Here is a 22126-nt window from a genome sequence, read left to right as displayed (position 1 = left end):
TGGCTGTTAGGTAGAACTTCTTTTACTTTTTCTCTTGCCTTGAATCTTTCACCGTCTTGCTTTGCTTTATAGGTGTATGAGGTCCAAGCGTTGCTCATATGTAGATTTAGACTATCAACTGATTGAACTCGTTAAGTGAAGTGACAGAAATCATTTTCTTCATTCCGTGATAGAATTGTATTTGAATAGCTTTGGTCGTCCAACCACTGATTATGCTTTGAGCGCCTTAATTGACGAGCGTTCGGAAACACCCATAATGATGGGTCCCATTGTGTTCAAGATCGTAGTTTAAGATAAAATCTCGATGGGGCCATCTCAGACCATTGAAGCCATCGGGGTATATGCTTTAGGTTCCTTGATATAGCCGCTTTGGCTACAATTAGTTTAGCAAATTGTAGCCAATTTGAGCAGCCCCACTAGAACAGATGGCTAAGTGGGTCAGCAAATTGCAGCCAATCTTCGTCCCACGCAGCTTTCTATCCTCAAATACCAAAGTGGGTAGAGTTTTTCGCCAAATTGAATTGGAGCAAATTATTTTGAACATATAAAAAATGCATGCTTTTTTATTAGCATTAACAAAGTTAGAGAAAATACTATTAAAAAAACATATGCTTCTCACAAGGTAAAAGAAAACAATTGTATAGACCAAGTCGAAGGAAAATTCAAAATTCTTTCTTCTCAATCGTCCAAGTACACTCACATAATGACAATTTGGCCTAAGAGATACAAGACTTAAATAAAAATGAATTAGAAGAAAGAATGCATCATTCAAAATGTAGACTGCTACACTTCCATGAAATGAGTACAAACAAAACAATTTCTTTTTTTGGTAAGCCTCAAAATTGGATATTTCCTCTTATTTTCTTATGTACCACTAAATTATATTCCCCTCACTCCCCCTGATTTCATCCATGCTTTAATTTTATTTTTGTTGACTATGACTTTCATTTTTATGTATGGTATTTATTTAAGAAATTATTGTCTACTGGGGAGATGGCAGGAGTACCTTAACCTCCGATGTGAGGCCAGAGCATGTTGCAGAGCAACATCTACACTTGCACCAACCCGGAACAGAGAGTCATACAATTCACAGGCAAACTGCGACAGCTCCTCCTCATCTTCATCCCAAAAACTCTGAGAACGGTCACCATTTCTTTCAGGGTCACTGTCTTCCCAATCACTCACTGGACTGGCAGGTTCAGCTTCTTCATCTTCTGCCTCTTCCTCTCCGATCTCAAACTTACCATTTTCGAAAATATTGAACTCCCCTGATCCATTGAAGGTTGCCAGCTGCGTTTCAGGGGGTTCGGTTGAAGAACATATAACAGCTTTGGCACCAGAGTCGAGAAAGGCCTTAATCAGACTCGGATTAAGCCCATATGTTCCCGTGCAAATTATGATCCTATCCCTCCAAGCTCCAACCTACAATTAAGATGAAAGATAATGAGGAATTCTCATTATTTATCAATGATTCAATGATACATCTACACTTGTTTATATAGAGAAGCAACACACACTAATACAGGATTACAATAAATGAGAAAATGAATGGAAATGAAATCAAATCCCACATGCCTAGCTTGCACAAGGCTAGAGAACACTATTGGACACTCCGTTAAAATATCCGCTGTCTTCACATAAGGTGTACAAATCAACCTTGCACACAACTTTTCCTCAATAAAATGTCTATCAATTTCAATGTATTTAGTTCGATTATGTTGAACTGGATTATGAGCGATATTAATCGAGGCCTTATTTTCGTAGTATAGGCTCATAGGCTCCTTGCGATCATATCTAAGTTATTTCAATAAAATCTTCAACCAGAATAACTCATATGTCATGGGCCATGGCTTGGAACTCAATTTTTACACTAGATCTAACAACTACCGAGTGTTTCTTACTACAAAAACAAGATTTTCTCCCACAACAGTGCAGTATTCCGAAGTAGATCTTTGATCCATGACAACTCAGCCCAATCTGCATATGTATAACCTTATGCTTTTAGATGATAATGTCGGGCAAACAACAACCCTTTCCCAGGAAAAGAATTCAAATATCGATTTTTTTTGTAAACTACTTCCATATGAGATTTCCGGGGTGAATGCATAAACTAGCTCACTACACTTACTGTGTAGGCAATGCCTAGGCAAGTATGTGACAAATATATTAACCTGTTAACCAATCGATGGTACCTTCCTTTATCTACCAGAGAACTCTCATCACTCTCTTCTAACATTTTGTCATAATCTACAGGATTGTCAATGACCATAAAACTGAGCATCCTCATTTCTTAAGTAGATCAAGAGCATATTTACGCTGGGAGAAGAAGATACCACGTCTCAATTTGCTATTTCAATACCCATAAAGTATTCCAAATTGTCCAAGTCTTTTATCTCAAATTCACTAGGCAGAATTTTTTTCATTATGAGCAAACATGTGGTCAGCCACCATAGCATCCCTATCCCTTGCAATGCAAAATAACTCTGGAAAGTTTTCCTTCAGAGAACAATCCCCACACTAAGCATCATGTCAAAACATATCCCAGCCCTTCCTAATATTCTAGACTCACCCAATATCGCCCAGAAACAACAATAGAGCACCAACCACCCGCCAGACTACCATATTTTTTATCCACTACCTGTCGCCAAAAAGCCTCTCACCACAGCATACCTCCATAACCACTTTCCCAAAAGAACCTGATTGAAAAGGAGAAAACTCCTATTTCCCAAGCCTCAAAGTTGAAGGGGAGTACAAACCTTCTTCCAATTAACAAGATGGAACTTGTTAGTAAACTATGAGCTTGCCATCACTTCCCCTTTAATTCAAGGTTATCACTCTCTAAATCTTGTTTATAAGCCCGACAAGAATCTCCTAGAGTAATAGAGAAACACCGCATCATAAAGTATTACGGAATTGCAACATGACATAAACAATTATGCTGATGCAATGGTCCAAAGGACCACATCCAGGACTACTTTTGGAGGTACTAACAGTAGCTAATGGCCACTGACGAAAGGTAAGGTATTCCAATTGAGGAAAGCTACAGAAGTTGAACAGTGAATATATATTAAACGATTTACCATTTCTAAATCTCCTCAAAATTTAGAAGAAAACTTCAAACTATGTAAATGTTTGTGAAAGCCAAGAACATACCATCCAACGAACATCATCAGGAGTTAAGTGCATAGAAGGGACTGTTCTGCGGAACATATATGCCCCAATTTCTTGGCCATCTTCCATGACCTTCAAAAATGTGACCACCGATCAGACCATATTTAGTAGTTTGAAAATTCCTACTAATAACAAAAGAAAACATCAGGAGAGAAAAGTAAATGGCACACACTTGGGTTTGGCGTCCTATATAACGATGGACAATGCATCCAATTTGGAAGTATGGTCTAAATGCGACCAAATCAGAAACAGTTGTGATATTGGTAAGCAGTGACCCCTCCTTTCTGCGACGCCTCCGCATCATGGATAACAAGCTCAATTTAACACTCTGTACAAATTTATCTGCAAGCTCTCCCGGTTCAGCAACCACAAATACGTCATTCTGCCAACTAGAGAAATAAGTAGCCAGCAGGTTAGGAAATTATAGCTTGAACCAAATCAACATGCACAAATTGCAACTGAAACAACAGGGGCATGTTTACCTTAATATTGAACCAATCGAATCGTTTTGAAGGGACAAATGTATAATGCCCACTTGCGGTGAGTTCTGTAATTTCCCATGCAGTGATCGAACAGGTAAAGAAAGCTGCCTGGGCCCGGGAGGAGACATCGGTGGTGATGCAGCTGCTTTTCCAGATTGGCCATCTAAGCTTAAAGGTGGGACCATATCAATTCGGCCAAGCCTCTGTGGACCAAAATCAGGACTGTACAGAAGTGGGCTTGATGGGAAACTTCCAGTGAATAGCGGTGACGTAAATGGGGTTGCGAATGTTGTTGCTGGCACTGTCTTCACAGTCCCTGAAATCTCTTGCATATGGGCTAGCCGTATTCCACTACGGGAACAAAATGACTCAAGTTCTCGAGCATGGTGCATGGTTCTTCCTGAATCTGGACTATGTGAAGCTTGAACAAGTAGTACATTACGCCTCCAACCTAGCGATGGGCCATTCATATCTAGAACAGCAGAATACCAGAAGAACTTAAAGGATTATTTATTCATCCAAAAAAAAAAACTTCAAAGGACTAGAGAAAATAAATTCCTACAGAAACCAATTACAGAAATATCAGTGCCAGTACCTACAGTTGACCCCTTTGACTTGGGGTAATGCTGAATTCTCAAATTCTCTGACCACTTCTCATTTTGGTAAGGAAGAAGAAGTCTCTCACAGACATTCTTCAAGGCCTGAGAATTGTTTTGGATGTATTCCTCTACTGCAGCTTCCAACTTTAGCCAGACAGCTGGATCAGTCTCATCCAATTCCATATCACAACGTTCATCAACTACAATGGTAAAACATGTAGACTACTTCAAAACTTAAAAAAAAAATAAAAAATAAAAAACACTAAACTATTTAAGGATGATATAGGAACAAAGGAGAACATATTTTACATCCATGCATAGGCTGGATAGCTGTGTCACGTATCTGACAGCTCAAGCTCAGCTCCGTCAAAATTGAGGGAGCTCGTGCTGAGCTCCAACTCAACTCAAAGCCATAAAACTCTAGCTTGATTTTGGCTCAGCGTACACTCGCTAGAATCAATAGCTTTTATGGCTCAGGTGGCACAACATGTGCCTTTTTTCCTTCTTTTTTTTTTTTTTTTTTTTTTTTTTTTTTTTTTTCCATACATATTAAAACACAACAGAGTAGTATTTAAAGCAATAACATGGCAGAATAATGAGCTTCTCAAAAAAAAAAAAAAAAAAAAAAAAAAAGGGTCTAACCCAATTGTTGAAAAAATGCAAAGCTACACTTTCATTGAGCCTCACAAGCCAATGAGCCAGGTCAATATGGCTTGAGCTTAGCTAATTCAATGAATTAACAAAGCCAACTAAGGCTCCGGGCAAGCCAAGCCCATTTACAGAACCACCCTTTCTTTTTGTCATTATATGTAACTCCAAAGTCAACAACATACCTGGATTAAATCGAAAATATTGTATTTCAGGGAGCATAGGCAACAATGTGCTTAAAGCTTCCTCTACCCGATCCACAGAGCATGCACTCTCAATCAACACTTGTCCAGTATCCAGATAACGCCAACCACCTTTCCGTACCTACAACAGTAAAGATTTTTATGAATCAATAAAATAAAGCAACAATTATGAAGTTCAGTGACAATATAAAATTCTTTCATAGATTAGAATCACTAGTTTTTTTTTTTTTTTTGATGACGGGGAACCTCGACAAGGAAGAGCCCTTCGGACTCACCCCTGCAGAGTAAACCTTAAACCCGTGCACCGCACCCTTGGAAGTTTAGATTAGAATCACTAGTGTTCACAGTGTTGTTTGTAATGGAAATAGCTTTACAATCCCTCTTATTCTTTGAGTATGTCTAGATATTCCAGTATAGCTGTCCTTTTCAATGTCTTTTGCCAAAGGGGGGAAGAAAGTCATGCATAACTGAGTAATCCTAATAATCTAGAAGATATTTACAAATAACATGGTACTTTTGAGATACATAAGTGCATAACAGCCCACATCTCCCTATAGTATATGCACAAATGATAAATTAATGGCCACGAAAGCATGGGTTGTTCAGGTTCTCACTGTCAGGAATAGTAAAAGCAACATGGAAATCTACATCCAAGACCCTCACCCCCTCCTGAAAATGCCTCTCCACAAGATCTTGCCCAACAGGGAGTCTTCAACAAGATCTCTATAAAATTTGACTAAACGTTTGTTGTTATAAACGTTCATCACAAATACAAGACACCAGAAAGAGAAGGGCAAAAGAAAAATGTCAAAAATATAACAAAGAAACATTTTTCATCACGAACAAGCAGTCGCTCAATAGTATAGTAGGGCTTCCCAAGTAAACTCTGACTAGAGGCTATAAAAGTTTCTCTTTTATCTTTTCCTTTTTATTTGATTTTGTTATTTAGAATATCACAGTGTTGGAAGTTCAAGCGTAATAGGCATAACTTTCTGGTCTTTTTATATGAGTTGGGTGAAGAGAAAAATAAAGTCTAAATAAGATTAGGGTTCTCATAGAACAAAATTTTGCTCACCATTTCATGTTCACAAAATTATTGTGATTACTCTGAAAAAGTTGATATATAACCGATAAAGCAATAATTTCATAGCTGGCCCTTATAAAAAAAAAAAAAAAAAGAAAAAAAAAGCAGTTTGCAGTTACCTTTGTCGGAACAGAACCACACCCAATGGAAACTAAGCAGTCAATTCTTGTATCAGGCCAAAGAAGCTGTGCTTCTCTTATGGCAAAAATTGTAGGATTGTTCGCCACTATTGCACCATCTTGCCACCGGTGTACATCTAGAGAAATTGTAGGAGAAAATTACAAATTCAAGAGAAAATAGAACAAGAAAAAGGGTCCCAATACGCCCATCTTAATTAAGAAAAGAATGGTGACAATAACCAAAAGAGGAGTCTGTTTAAACAAGTACAAGAAAAGAATACCATCTGAGTAATCATCAAGATAATAAGGAGCAGCAGAAGATGCTCTTATAGCTTGCCATACTTCATGCTTACAACTTCCAATAAAAGCACTGCGCTTGTAGCCAACTTGAGCACCTGTAGTAGGTGACCCTATCGCAGAAATTCCTGAACTTTCTGAAATTGCAAGAGGCAACTCTAGAGTTCCAGCAGGGTACTGAAATTTGAAACAAAAAAAGATGATTCAAAGAAATTGCCAAAAACACACAGTTAACATGATGACCATAACTGTCATACACCTATGCAACAGTATGCCAAGCTTAAATGCCAATATTAGGGTGATAATGTGTTAGAATGAAATAACAACAGGAACTCTTGGGATCGAACCTGATAATTACGAAATATGAAAGGCTGAGCCGGCATCAAGCTCACCAAGGTTGATACAACAAACACTTTAGGAATGTTTTTCACTGCAGACTCTATTAAAAGGTCCCCATCATCATCAGCACACATTTCCTTTAATAACGTCTGAAACTGATCTGCGCTGTGCTGCAAGATAATATATTATAGTCTGTGTGCCCAAGGTGTAGGGAGCAATAAAAACACTAGATACAAAAGAACAGACGTCTTATAATATAATGAGTAGACCAATTTCAAATAAAAACATTGCTTCATCCACTAAAATTACAACCTTCTGAGAATCTAGGTGATTCACAGAAGATAAAATAATCATAGATACAATACATAATGCAAATTACTTAGATAGTTAGCAGCTTGCTGGATTAGATTTAAAAAAAGAAGAAGTTATCCTCCAACTCCCTCCCCCACCCCCAAAAGAAAAGGAATGTTGTTAAAACGAAGACAATATTGTGAAAGATATTAATTTTCTTCCAAGAAGTCTTAACCTATGCACACCTCCACATAACAACAATATCATGAAACTTTTTATTTATTTATTTATTAATTTATTTTTTGGTTGAATGAATACAAAGAAAGTAAAGCACACTTGAAATAGGAATAATCCATACTTTTGATCCATGTACAACAACTCTAAAACTCTGTGATGAACTCTTATAAAGCTGATCCAACTTTTCTCTCCAAGTTGCAGCTTCATTGTCCTTTGGCACAGGTTCAGCAAAGACAAGTTTTCCTACAATTGCCATAAATTCAGAACGAGATAACTAATTTGATAGATAAATATAAAGTTCATGTATGCTATTTCCATGTGTAGCATACCCACCAAGATTTTTGTATATTTCTTCACACTCTTCCAAGGACATTAGCTTGATACCAAGGGCAACAGCAAGCATGCCACCCGTTGATGTTCCGCATATAAGGTCAAACATCTCATGTATCTGCTTTCCAGTTCCCTTCTCAATTTCTTTAAGAATCTGAACAGTTGCCAGACCTTTCATGCCACCTCCATCCATTGAGAGTATGCGCAGTCCTTGCTTCGCTACTGGTCTCCCTCTTATTGCGCGCCGTAGATTTTCATTCTCCCCTAAACAGGCACAAAATAAACAATCCTTATCAGAATAAACAAGCTCAAAACAGAGATAAATTAGATCCAGAAACATACCAAGAATTCCCAAGGCACGAGCTGCAGCTTTATTCACACGTGGTTCAGAGGCAACTGTCATGCGCAAGAGAAGTTCCCGCAAACTTTCAGAAGTAACCAGAATACGGCGGTTCTCCAAACAGAAGGCCAAATTTCCAACAGCTAACAGAGCTAACCTTTGTACCTAATGAAAGATAAACCTTAAACATTACATGTCCATGCAATACCAGGGAACAAATTAGACCCAATATATTATGAGAAGAAGTAGAGAACTTGCCTCAGGGTTTTTATGGGCACATAACGATTTTAACGATTTCAATACATCCTTGGTCAACATCTTCTGAGCTACAGTGTCACATGCAAAAGCTAACTTCACCACAACTTGCAATACAGATATTAGTTCTTCTTCACCTACAGATTTGAGCACTGTTTCAATGGGTTGCATGATGTCAGCTTTCATCAACTGCATTGTGACAGAAACATCAGCAGCAAGAGATGAAAGAGCAGAGCATGCTTGTTCAACCTGTCAGAAGTCATAATTATTAAGACCATTCCCAACAGAGGAATATATAAAACAAATAAAAGTTTAGCCATAAAAGCAAGAATTACCAAAACATACCACATGACGGTTGTCACTACTGATCATACTTATAAGCTGCCGCACTGCATTCTCATCTTTACCAACAACCACACGATTTCCTTGGTCTTGCATTATCTTGGCTAGTGCAGATGCTAGTAAAGGGTGGTGACAAGAAGAAAAACGGAATATAAGAGAGAAGAAGGCACTTAGCTTATGTCTAGATGCAACAAAATAAGAACTGTTTTCCATCTGCAATTACCAAAAGAAGGTATTCATATTCAACTTGATATGTTATCTACACTTGAAAAGATATATCCAAAAAACTGGTACTAGTGCTGCATCATTGATACCTCTATTTGCACATTCACCGATCTTAAATTATCATCTGCTACAATCCTGATATTTGCAAGAGACAAATGGCGTAGTTTGTGCAATGGCAAAATTTCAGGAAGGAATTCAAGAGGATTACCAAAAAGCCTTAGAACCTGTAACTCGGCCATTGCCCTACCATACAAAGTTATAATAAAAAGAAGGAAGGAAGAAAAAAAAAAAATTAAACTCAGAAAGATTTATAGACTTTACAAGCTTGTGGAAACAAGAAGTAGAAAAAAGTATAGACTAAAATATGCTGATTTTATCGTAAAATGACCTGAAGTCCAGGAGAGGCCGAACAAGCTTGTTATGCTCCAATGATAATTCCACGAGTTCTACACACTGCCTCAGTTCTACTGCTTGCAATTCCAACCAAAATCAGATGAATGTGAATATTCCATGAAAACTTACTAGCCTAACCTCAATACCATGAGGTCAATTTTGTTTATTCTATGTAAAATTGACATAATTTATGATGCCGACCAGGTGGCTAACAGATTCATGCAAAAAACTGGAGAAGAGATTCTCATTCAACCAAGGTACAAGACACGATCGAGCAAGAATGCAGGGTGAGCATCAGTGTTAATTCCTGAGAGCCTTGGTAGATAGCTCGGTCGAATCTCGATCGACCGAGATGATCAGGTCCTTTCAATACTAATTCCCAAGAACTCCGGTCGATGTCTCGACCAAAGTTCGATCGACCGAGATTGGTTTAGTAGGAATTTTGCCGTGCGATTTCTATCTCGATCGACTGAGTTGTGGCAAATTATTTTTGGCTTTTTCTTCTTCTCAGGGTTGCGACCCTGTTTCTATTTAAGTTTAATAAGAACGGCTTGGCCGCCAGTTTATGATTTTTTTATTCTCAGTTTTTCAATAAGAAACTTCCTAAGGGTGGTTTTTCTTCTATTATCCTACAAATGCTTGAATTTTCTTGGTTTGGTGGAGGATATGTAAGTAGTGTGTTTTTTAATTTTGCAACCCATTACACCATGCTGCATTAATTTTAACAAGTCAATAAAGGATTCTAGTAAGATATATAAAATAATTCCATGCTTACCAGGTACTGAAACCAGCATGTTGTAATCAACCCTAAGCACTTTTAAGCTTTTTAGCTCACCAAGCTCTGATGGCAAAAGTGTTAGCTTGTTGTTATCAAGGTATAGTTTCTCAAGATGTGGTAAACGAGTTACCTCTACTGGGAATACCTGTCAATAATACACAACTAAGAGACAGTAAAATGACTAATTCAAATCAACCAAGTCTCAGTCCCAACTAACCAATACAGATTAAAAAAAAAACACACAGCTTGACATCAGCAATATTTACAAGCAGCACAAGGATTCAATTAAAATATTGAAAATAGTTAGAACCACACCATTGCCTAATAACTGCAGACTAGAAACTATCTAGCAACTTTCAGTTGCTGTTGCACCAAAGCTGAAGTGAGAAACAAGAGGAACCACAGAATCCCATTATTTACAAAAATCCCCACTTCCGCAAAGTTCACATTGCCAATTCATTTCAAGAGAAAGAAATAACAGAATCTTATTCATCAAAAAAACAACAGAATCTGTTCTTTTGCCATCTTAAACAACCCTCCCCTCCACCGCACTGCAAAAAAGTCTATGCAAGAAAATTCCATAGCAAACAAAAGAGTGTATCTTGCTATAGCATGCTGGTTTTGCTTTCCCAAAAAATGAACAAAACTAAGCCAAACATTTTATGAAGCCTGGGTCTCTCAACCCAAACATAGCAAAAAGACATCAAATCATATCATATGAATAAAACCCCACATTCCCACTTATACTGAAGCAGATACCTCTCAAAGGAAAAGATAGAAAAGAAAAAAAAAAAAAAAAAAAAAAAAATTAAGACTCACCGACAAACCACAGCCACAGAGACTGAGCAAAGTGACGCTCTTCCAATGCTCGCCGCAGTCGGAGACACCGTCGGTGACTGCGAGACCCGACCTCAGCAAGCGTGTCAACACCCCCGCCCCATCGCTCTGCTGACCCGACCCGACCGACCTGCTCATCGTCACGGCCCTCAGAGGCTCCCTCCTCTTCACCACCCTCATCTCCACGCCTACATTCGCCTCCGACGCCTCATCGGGTCGGAGGTCCACCACCACCGTGTCCTGCGGCATCGGCAGCGCCACCATGAGTTGCGACTGGAGCCTCAGCGCCACCTGGTCCTCATCGTCCCCAGCCGACCAGTCCAGCTCGATACGAAACCCTAGCTCCTGATCCTGCAACACCATCGTCGACACCGACGAAGACGAAGACGAGCTCGCCGACGACGATGAGGACATCCGACCGGGATTCTCCGCCGGCTCCTCATTGCCGTAGTTCAGCGAGAGGTGGAAGATCTCCGAGGGCCGCTTCCAGCCCAATCCCCAAGACATTGTGTAATCGGATTTGGAAATTAGCGTTTCTCGACGATCTGATCCAGCGGCTGGGAATTGAGGTTGACTGGCATTCGGGTCATACTAAAATGACATGCCGTTTATCAATTTATCATTTCTGTGTCTGAGAGAGAAGAAATTTGGGATTTTTGAATTGCAATTTGAGAAAATGGAATGTAAATTAGGGTTAGGGGTTTGAGACGAAGAGGACGCGCTAAATGGCGGGAGAGAGAGCGCCGGTGTTGAAGTTTACACAGACAAATGTAATTAAAGCTGAAACAAACCGAAGGTGTTGGTGTTTGTATAGTCGCGGCTGGTTTGTGAAACGGCCTCGTTTTATATGATACAGACACACACTTTCTCCTTATTAGTTATTACGATGTGCTTGTATTTTATCTAACCATAAACACCACATAGCAAATTTTTTTTTTTTTTTTTTTTTTAAAGATTTATTAGTTAAATGTCCTATAAATAAATTTTAATTTAATGGATCGAATTATTTTTTTAATTTAAACTTTTGAGTTAAATGATATTTTATATTTATTTTCTCAATATTAAGTATGTTCTGCTCATGCTGAATTTTTTTTTTTTTTTTTTTACTCATGCTATGGGCTTTTAGATCAAGCACTAAGATCTAATCATAAGATTGAAAGTATTTATGCTTAGAAAAAAAATAAAAATGTTTATCCATTAGTGCCTTGATTAGCATTGCTCTTTTCTAAATTTTGATTGTTTCTCCATTTCTTTTTGTTTTGTTAAAATTAGCAGAAGCATGTTTTGTTAGTCAATGCACTTGGACATAGAAATTACCCAATCACGACTTTGTTAGATTGTGTACAAGAATGGATAAATACATATTTATAGAGCTCTTATGAACAAATTTATTTACATATTTTGCTGTCCAGGTGGCCGTTGTTAGATGGACAATCCTTCGGGTTTCGGTTCGTTAGAGGAAGTCGAGCCTAAAATTCTCACCTTCCATCGAATACGATCGTACCTAGTAGACGACTAGACGTACATATTGAGTCATCGACAACATGAGTTTATTTTTTCAGTCAAAATTTAAAAACAGATAAAATCATTAAAAAAAAAAACAACAACAAATTTCACTTCTGGCGTATTTAAAGAAATAAAATTTTGAATTGATAAGTCATTAATATCAATAGTAACAACATTATATATAGAAAAGAACAAGAGAGATCACGAGTATTTCCTCTTTGCAAAATTGCATCTGAATCTCATCAAAGTTCTCTACTCATCACGTCACGTCACGTCGTACAATGGTTTATCTCACCTTTTTTTTTTTTTTTTTTTGTTGGTTCAGACCCTAAAAAAAAAGAAAAATGATTAAAAAAAAAATGGGGGAGCAGAAAAACAGAATCCAAGGGGGTTGATGTCACTAATCGGATTGAATAACAGGAGGCAGAACTAAAATGGGAATGCTTTTACTTGGATCAAAGCGAAATTATGTGCAGACTAATTGGCGTTGCAATGAACTTGACAAAATTCCCAAACTGGGATGGTTTGTAGAAGCTATGGAGATGAACAGTTCTAATTGCCGCTCGAGCGGTTGGTCCAGGTAAAGAACAGCAAACACTACAACTTGCAAAATGCAAATCACCCTACAAAAATGACACTTCTCACTTGCAAAGAATCAAAAATTTAATAAGAAAATTTTATAATTTTTTACTTGCTGAACAAGAAACAAACAAAAAATCTATAGAGAATGAGCGAAAACGTTTAACTTTTTAAGCTTGCTTCGCTATAAAACATGTACCACAAGCCACAGGACCACTAAAGGGGCTCACTAGTCTTCTAAGTCTTGGTTGTTGTAAATGTAGGGCCAACAAAGTAGATTGAAAATATTACATTGGAAGTACCTACATCATTTCATGTGGCAGCATTTTATTTTGGCTCCATTTTTGGGCCCTCCTACTAATATGGCATAAAAAGTTATCAATGTACGAAAAGGAGGTCATGCTTTATTTTCTTACGGAATATTTGGCTCCGATTGTTAAAATTATTGTTTTTTTGTCGTTTGTTTTCTCTTCTTAAAACAAAAAACATTAACAAACAACTTAAACTCAAAACACAAAAATTATTTTTCAAACTTAAAAAGCAATTCAAAACACATTAACAAACAAGGCCTGATTTTTCTAGCATAGCATAAGAAGTTATCAAGGTGGCCCGAAGAGGGCTTGATCAATGTTTCACCTGAAGGGTGGTATCCTTCTCTTTAGAGTGCCAAAACCCAAGAACAGAGCATGGATTGAAAAGAAAAATCAAGATGAATATATTAGAAATCTTGACCATGAAAATGCATGGCCATGGTCTAACTGCCAATCCTTGCTTCCTAGATCACTGAGTTACATGCTGTTCATACAGCTACTTGTAATCCCAAAAATGATCTAGCAAATCATCCAAAGACAGGGAATGACTACTTGACAAGATCAAGCTAAGGTTTCAAAGTCAAATATCATCATGATTACAAATTAAACATCTTTGCAGCTTCAACTAAGTCAAAAGGTTCTGATACCTGGCTACCTGAACCAGCAGGCTTTATTATATGCCCTCAAGGGCAATGTAATCATAAATCCATCTTATTAGAGGCCAAATCAAAAGTCCTTCTCAAATCCTGCTTAACTCCATCACTAGCAAATATATATTCAATTGCATTTTTTGCTAGCAGAAACAGTTCCCTCTTTCCAAGACCTGGGTAGTTAACAAATGAAACAAAGCAGTCAGTGAGGGTAGCTATTAAATCCAAATCCTGTTACCAGCACCACCAGATTAATACCTACCAAATGCAGAAGCAGCGAGATTATACTCGCTGGAAAGATTGGTGGAGAACACCCCAGCGTCATCGGTGCAGAGGACTAATGGATGTTTTCCACTATACAGATTAGCTGCATAATTAAATGTACTGTTATAAGAGAGAGATTTCAAATTCTATCACTAGCAAAGAAGTAAGTATGCTTTAATAACTTATGGATAAGGCTTATTTAGAAAAATTAGTCGGGCGATATTTTTAGTCTGTTTATTATTCTTCTGATTTAGAGCTTGAAGTTAACAAAGAAGAAGAAGACCTCACCAAAATGGTGAACATCTAATGAGGAAACTGATGCAGTCACGATGTTGGAAGTCAGACAAATTTCAACCTGAAGAAATGTGAATAGACACAGCGACCAGATAAGTTAGCTAGCCAAATAATTTAAAACTAAGAAATTTGTCAATGGTCCTTGAATCATGCGGCATGCCCTTCCTCCATCAGCAGGTAGAAGGTGAGATGTAAAAAAAAAAACACTTAACTTTTTAGGCCATCATCATTTAAAATCATTTTTGCAGAAAACAATGAAAATTAAGCCAATGAACTTAAAATAAAGACAACATAGATGACATGTATTCCATCATATACAGGAGTACTAAATGAAGATGTCTTTGGTTCCACACAGTGCAAACATTCTGGAGATGGCATCAAATAGAAACTCTTTAAACTCATTGGCCTAACTACAATAAGTTTCAAAACCTTTGATTGACCTAATCTCATCAATCAATCATCTATAAAAAGTTTCCAAATTGGACTGGCAAACTAATTGAACCAATGAGGCTTTTGCCTCTCTACTCCTTTGCATCCATTCAACGAAAGTTACAAGAAGGTATTATTTATCATCCTAGGGTACTGAACATCGTGATCAAACAAAGAATTAATTTCACAGACGAACTAACCGGGATATTATTGGATTTCAACTTCTTCCAATCATCCTCTTCAAAGTAACAAGCATGGCCAATCCTCCGGGGAATAAAGTCTAGCATTGCTTGTATCTCTTTCGGATTAGGTACCTACAAGCACTAAGTTACGAAAATAAGCTAGTAGGGGTAACTTCAGTAATAAAGCTGCAGGCATTAGAAAGACAAACATACCTCCCCGCAGTGAAGAGTTATATAAAGACCATGTTCTCTAGCAAACTGTAATGCTGGCAAAAATGTGTTCCTGCCTCAGACACAACGAGAACTTAAGATTATGACATCTCTGTAACAAGTAAAAGACAATGCTCATCTACTACAAAAAAACCCAGGGCAATGACTAGTGAGTATGTACCATTCACCCACAACAGGATTTCCAGAAAGGTCAATACCAACTACTCCTAAATCTTTCATTTCCAGTGCAAGCTTAACCTACAACAAGTGGAAAAGATACTTAAGCACATCGCCTGTCAACCATATGAGCTTAAAAAGAACCTCACAAACCATATATCCAGACATACAGTTTCCATTGCAGCTGCAGTGGATTCCCGACGGTCAATACTCAAAAGAAGCCTAACATATATCTTTTTTCTTGTTGGTCCATTACACATATCATTTACAGGTGGAGATTTAGTAGGACTTCCAGCATCCACGTTATGAGCAGGAAAAGCAACATCAACCGTACTAACAGCCCTTAGACCTTCCATTACTGCTTCCAAGTAAGAGCGTTTGGTCATTCCTATAGAATCATTTTTCTGTGAAAAATAAAACCCATTATTTTCTTAATCAATCAAAGACATACATCATCTTAGTAGGAATAAATCACAAGGAATATAAAGACTCAAAATTCCATTAAAGTACCTTGGGAGTGGTTCTTAACTCCAGGTATACAACATTTTCAGAGGCAAAATCTTCAATAACCTGTCTTCCAGGGGGGAGAAAAAATATATCAATGTAAAAGCATTGGAGTTAAAGAACTTTATGCATAGGGAAGTTGCCATACTTCTTTGGTAATTCTAGTAACAGTCGTGTGATCAGTAGTAAGAATGTGGATCAGGTCAAACAATTTGAACACTTCGCGTAAAGAACGGTCATCTGAACCGAAGAACGTGTAGAGTTACCAATGTCAAGATTCAATAAAATCAAAGTAACACTTCCAAGTGAGACTGAGAAGTAAGACAACTAAAAGCGAAAAGGAAGCAAAAGAAAATCATACTTTTCATCGTACATTTTTTGGCATCTGAGAAATGCAACCCCACCTCAACTAAGCCAAATGGGCTGGTACTTGGCACAATTGAGTTGAGGCTTTCCATTTCTTGGGTACCAATAATGAAAATTTAGAGATTGTAAAGTCAAAGTTCTGTTCTTTCCTAAATTTTCTCAGCAACCAAGGAGAATGAAGAACAATGGACATACTTTTCAAGATAACATGCTCCACATCTGAGAAAACTATGACACCCTTTTCACCCAGTACTCTTGCAAGTTCACTGTAGCAAAAGAAGGCCTCAGAATAAAGAAATACATAGGACTAAATGCTCTGCAGCCTAAAAACAAAGCCAAAGCTAAATACTTTAGCCACAAAAGAGAGTCGAGAGAGAGAGAGAGTAGGGAGTGCTTACAGCAGTGTGGAGTCTCTGATGGATCCATTGAGGTGAGCGTGTAGTTCCACCTTTGGCATTGAAACACACCACTCCATGTTTGTCTCTCCTTCGCTCATTTTTTCCTCTGCCTTTTTCTTCCTCTGCCTTTTGTCCTTATGCAATACAGGAAAGGTAAAAGATAGAAGGGGTCTTTCCTACCAAATCCGAACAGACGAAAGAAAAGGCGAATAGATGAGAATACTTCCAAAAAAATTTTGGATGTGACCCATTTAACAAGATGGTGTGCTTTGAAATTAGTACTCTTCAATGTCTTTGAAGTGGGTCTCCAATAATTTGATAAAAGAATTTTTGCTTCGCTTCCCCAAGGGCCCCCAACATATACAAATCTCGCTGGTGCGCGTGTAGTAGTTTGCAGTTTCTTGCAATAATAGAATTTGTGTTTGGTCATCTCTTTGAGTGTTTGGGCTAAAACTCTCTTCTGGCCCAATAAACATTTTAGAATGGGCTCCGAGATAATGGTTTTATACTTTAGGTTAAAAACTTTTTTTTTTGTACATGAGTTTTAATATTTTTTTTTTTCCTCTATATTTTAAAATATAACAAATCTAGTACCTCAAATTTTGAAAAATACCAAATTATTACCTTTATTAATTTTCATCTATCTCAATTAACGGCAGTACACATCATCTGCTCTTATATCACAACACGTGTCCCAAAAATAATAAAAAATAATAATAAACCTAAAAAAAAAATATTCTATAAGGGTGGCCGAACCACCCCCAGTTTGACCTTAGGGGTGGCTGAGCCACCTCCAAGGCCTGTCTGGGGGTGATTGAACCACCCCCAAGTCCAAAGGGGGTGGTTCGGGGGATGGCTGAACCACCCCCTTTGGCCTTGGGGGTGGTTTGGCCACCCCTAGAGGGGCCGCAGGGGGTGGTTTCGGCCACCCCCAGACCGGCCTTGGGGGTGGCTCAGTCACCCCCAAAGAATTTTTAATTTTTTTAGGTTTATTAATTTTTTATTATTTTTAGGACACGTGTCGCGATATAAGAGCATATGACGTGGACAGCCGTTAATTGGGATGGACGGAAATTAATGGAGGTGGTGATTCAGTCTTTTCCAAAATCTGTGGTACTAGATTTGTTATGTTTTAAAACCTAAGGAAAAAAAATAAAAACATTAAAACCCAGATACTAAAAAAGTTATTAACCCTTATACTTTTACTACTAAATTTAAGAAAAATAATAAACAAAAATTTATATGAAAATATGTCCTGAAATTTTCACATTTTAGGATTTGGTCTAAAAAATATACATAAAGTTTTAGTTTGTGTCTTATTTCAATGCAAACAAAACACTTTAGTGTTTGTTAAATAACACTCCATTACCATATACTATTCACTTCATTTTTTTCTTTCAAAAAAATTAACATCAAAACATTTTTACTTTTATATTACATTATTCATTTTTTATATCACATCATTTATTTTTTACTACTATTCAAATAAAAAAATAACTACAAAACAATTTTTTTTTTTTTTTCAATACCACTTTTTTACATCAATCATTATTTTATTTTTTAATTTTTTTTATTGTGAGCAGTGTCTTGAAATTCCCTTCTTGTTTAAAAAACAAGGCCCTTGGGTGTCACGCGTCTCCAAATTAACATCCTAATTTATATTTTGTGGGCACACGATATAGGAGGAAGGCTTAACTCTTCTTTCAAATTATGTTAGAGTTTTAAGAATAAACGTTAGTTTAATAGATTGGGTTGGAAGAATCCGGTCTATTAATATATTGAGTTTAATTTTGATAGGAGCCAAATTTAAGTTTTAGGCTGAAAAATATATATCTACTTAAATATGTATAAATATTTTAAGAATTTTGTTTACCTATATATAAATATTTAACCATAAATACATAAAATATTTTAATTATATATAAATTTGTAAGTAAAAGAAAAAAAGGAGACATAGCCCTTTCCCTCCTCCTCTAATTCCGTCCCTTACCACCGGCACCTTTTACATCCTTCTCCTTATTCCTTTGTCACCTTTGCCCTACCCATCATCAAAATTAACTAAATAAGAGAAGAAAAAATTAATTTCCCAAAAAATTAGTATTCATTGATGACATTTCCCAGGCTTAATTTGTTTGTTTTGATGTAAATGTTTTCGTCGAAAAATATTTTCAATGAAATTATTATTTTTTTCTTTTAAAATATTTGTTGATGTTTGGCTCATATGAAAAATAATCAACGAGAGAAAACGACGATATGCTTTTGGCCGTTTGGTAACAAAATTCAAAACTCTTTGGTAACAAAATTTATATAGTGAATATGATTAGATAAAATAGTCTTAAATCAGTCTGTTAAAATGATAAATTCAAAACTCTTTGGTAAAAAATCATGGGTGCCAGGTGGGCTCACAACACAAAGGTCTATTGTATGAAATGTCATTGATTGCATCCTCTGTTATAAACTTAACACCATTAACTCCCAACATAAATTAACTCACCTACCAATCCAAGTTGTCATATTCAAATGGAAAGTTTTTTTTTTTTTTTTAGATATCAGTTGTAACTTGTATTAATTGGTCATAGAGCATTTTGCTCCATCAAGATTATATCATAGGTGTAGTTGGGAATATCTCCCATCCAAATAGTATCAATGACATGTTGAATGGCCATTCGAGCCAACCAGTGAGCAGCATGTGAGCCAAATGGAAAGAATACTAATTTCCTTATAAATGATTTACACAAGAGCTGATCAAATTGGCTTCATTTTTCCACACCTAGTGTGCCAATCACTTCCTAGTTTTTTTTTCCTTAATAAAAGACTATTCAATGGTTGACTCGTACGGTCATGTTAGGAAGATAAGATAATAGTGAGATATAATTGTGGTTTCTAACATTACTATTTCTCAAATTATAAACTGTAAAAAAAATGCTATATACTCTACATTTAACTTAACTTGTTGATATGCCACTGCTAATCAACTTCTGAATAATTTATTTAAAAATTAACGGCTAATTGGCAATTTCACATCAACAAAATAAAATAAAAACTTAATTTATAACATTACTCTAAATTTTATAAATAATTTAATGGTAAAAATTTATAATAATCTAAACACTCTTAAATAAATCCATTTATGAATTGCAGCATAGCTAGGTAGGGGTCCGTGGGGATTTGATATAACATTACTCTAATGTTTTTTTTTTTTTTTTTTTGGAAGTTTTTGTTTTAAAAATGGAAAGAAAAGGGAGAAGGCATATTTGCCAAGTGTTGTTAAGTCTGTAGACACCATCAACCAAATTGTGTGCATTTATGAAGAATAGACTTATAGAGATTGTTCATATATGAGACTTAATACCAACTTTAAACTCTCGTTGAAAGTTGTTCATTCCAGATAGCAGATAGCTACTAAAAAAGGAAAATGAAAAAAACAAATGCTTTAAATATCAGTTTATTCAAAAAATATATCTCTTGATTGCTTGATACCATGTTTTAAGAATTTAATGTATGGACCCTGGAATACACCTGTATTCAAACCCAAGGGAGCTGCCATGCATGGCCCATTGACTTTCAAAATTATATATTTGCCCCCAAAAGGGTCTGCTCATTATTTCCAATGCAAATTACTATTATTTTAATGGCTAGTAATTTTATTTGGTAAATAAACTTTGTTCATATCTAACACAACTGTATATAACACAATTGCAACGTAATATGTGTAGATGACGTAAGAGTAAAAGCTAAGGATGACGATCACAATGAAATCCAACACCAGACGCCAGCTGGACAGAAGTCTCATTTGTCAAGACATTATACCCGTCGTTCAGCAACCCCGTGAGTATATATATCGAGTAGCTTATATATATACTTAACTCAAAATAATCTATTTTAATTTGTTGTTCTTGGTTGGTTTGGTTGTGGTTGGACCTTTGCATATTTAATCTTACCATATTTGTTGAAGTCGACTCATTGAATAAATGTATATGTATATGTATATGTGTTTGTGCATAAGTCGTGCAAATATATATGTTGAGGTTGTTTATGTGACAATCATTCGATTTTTTCTCATTTACTTGGACGTTGCTCATTTCTTAGGACTTAATAAGATTCCATCACAAGTGTCAATTTGCTGATTGATTGTTTATTTTATTATTTGCAGTTAGTGCGGAGAAGTCGGGAGATAGTGATCATGATGATATGTTCACTCGGATTTTGTCGGACTAGTGTTTCTTTGATAGTTTTTTGTGTATAATTTAAGGTTTAAGTTTTTTGTATTCGTATATAACGTAAGTTGTATTGTATTTTACTATTTCCTACGTTGATGTGTATATATTTAGAGTTAGATTATTTGTGGTAGTTGAATTATTTATATATATAGTTGAATTATTATATTTAGATTGATGTTGGATTGATAGATTATTTATATATAGATTATTGGATTTTGGATTAGTTGGATTATATAATGTAACTCGTATATCAAGTGCCGACCTGATAAAATTCTACTATAACGACCGGAGAAAATGAGAAAAAAAAAAAAATCCTGCCACAAATGGTGACGTGCCAATTATTGACACATTACCAAATGGTAACGTGTCATAATTGACACGTTACAAAACTTTTGTAACATGTCAATTATGACACGTTACTAAATTTGAAGTAGTTACGACCAATTTTTTAACCCGTCAAACACGTTACTAAATTTTAGTAACATGTTAACACCATATACACGTTACTATCGGTCCGTGACCAAAAAATATATTCTTGTAATGATAGGTCAATTACAATGGCGTATGAAATGACTAATTTTTCCCGAACAAAAGAATAATGTCCATTGAGTTGAAGAAGAGTTCGTTTGGATTTGAAAAATGTGATTTTCAAAGACAAAGTGTTTGACAAAATTGTTACTTGGCCTTTAAAATCATACATTTTAGTTTAAAAACACACGTGTTACTTGTAATTTGAAAACGCAAATTGCAATAATGGAGTTTATAGGGTTTTGCTTAAGTCAAATTTTAATTAGAATTGGGTTTGTTGAGATTGGGACACGTGTCCCATTACAATAACATAAGAGACGCTTATCCCAATTGCAACTGGTCAAGTTTCAACTAAAAATTTAACCAATTATTAGGTATAAAGATCGTCTCAATTTCACTTCAAATGAAATTTGAAAATTCTAAAAAAATATCACATCAATGAGTCCTTGAAATGGAGTAAACCTTGTCCAACTAATAATTCCCGGGTTGGTGAGGAAATTAAATAACAGCAACTAGCAATGGTTCGGGCATTAATGGC

At 36.3% G+C, this 22126-nt stretch overlaps 2 protein-coding genes across 2 annotated transcripts; both read right to left on the bottom strand.

Moving 5' to 3' along the window:
- Nucleotides 1-612: 612 nt before the first annotated feature.
- LOC132168773 (phospholipase A I-like protein) lies at nt 613-11763 on the bottom strand. The gene is made up of 18 exons (XM_059579806.2): nt 10953-11763; nt 10131-10278; nt 9351-9429; nt 9052-9205; nt 8741-8950; nt 8399-8644; nt 8143-8305; nt 7804-8064; nt 7592-7713; nt 6951-7112; nt 6588-6780; nt 6307-6443; nt 5086-5224; nt 4249-4452; nt 3654-4125; nt 3344-3560; nt 3154-3243; nt 613-1422 (listed from the first exon to the last, which is right to left on the bottom strand). Exons 1-18 carry the CDS (start codon nt 11475-11477, stop codon nt 976-978), a joined length of 3969 nt encoding a protein of 1322 aa, XP_059435789.2. The 5' UTR covers nt 11478-11763; the 3' UTR covers nt 613-975.
- A 1983-nt stretch (nt 11764-13746) lies between these two features.
- LOC132170835 (adenosine/AMP deaminase family protein) lies at nt 13747-17059 on the bottom strand. Its single transcript, XM_059581956.2, has 11 exons — nt 16841-17059; nt 16638-16708; nt 16225-16316; nt 16083-16142; nt 15743-15976; nt 15577-15653; nt 15399-15468; nt 15204-15317; nt 14569-14635; nt 14279-14383; nt 13747-14189 (listed from the first exon to the last, which is right to left on the bottom strand). The coding sequence occupies exons 1-11, from the start codon at nt 16936-16938 to the stop codon at nt 14065-14067; spliced, it is 1113 nt and encodes a 370-aa protein (XP_059437939.2). The 5' UTR covers nt 16939-17059; the 3' UTR covers nt 13747-14064.
- Between the last annotated feature and the right edge of the window lie 5067 nt (nt 17060-22126).

This window comes from Corylus avellana, chromosome 1 (assembly GCF_965113065.1).
Source record: "Corylus avellana chromosome 1, dhCorAvel1.hap1.2, whole genome shotgun sequence".
Taxonomy (NCBI): Eukaryota; Viridiplantae; Streptophyta; class Magnoliopsida; order Fagales; family Betulaceae; genus Corylus; species Corylus avellana.
Note: the sequence above shows the minus strand (reverse complement) of the source record. Positions and strands in the feature narration are given on the sequence as shown.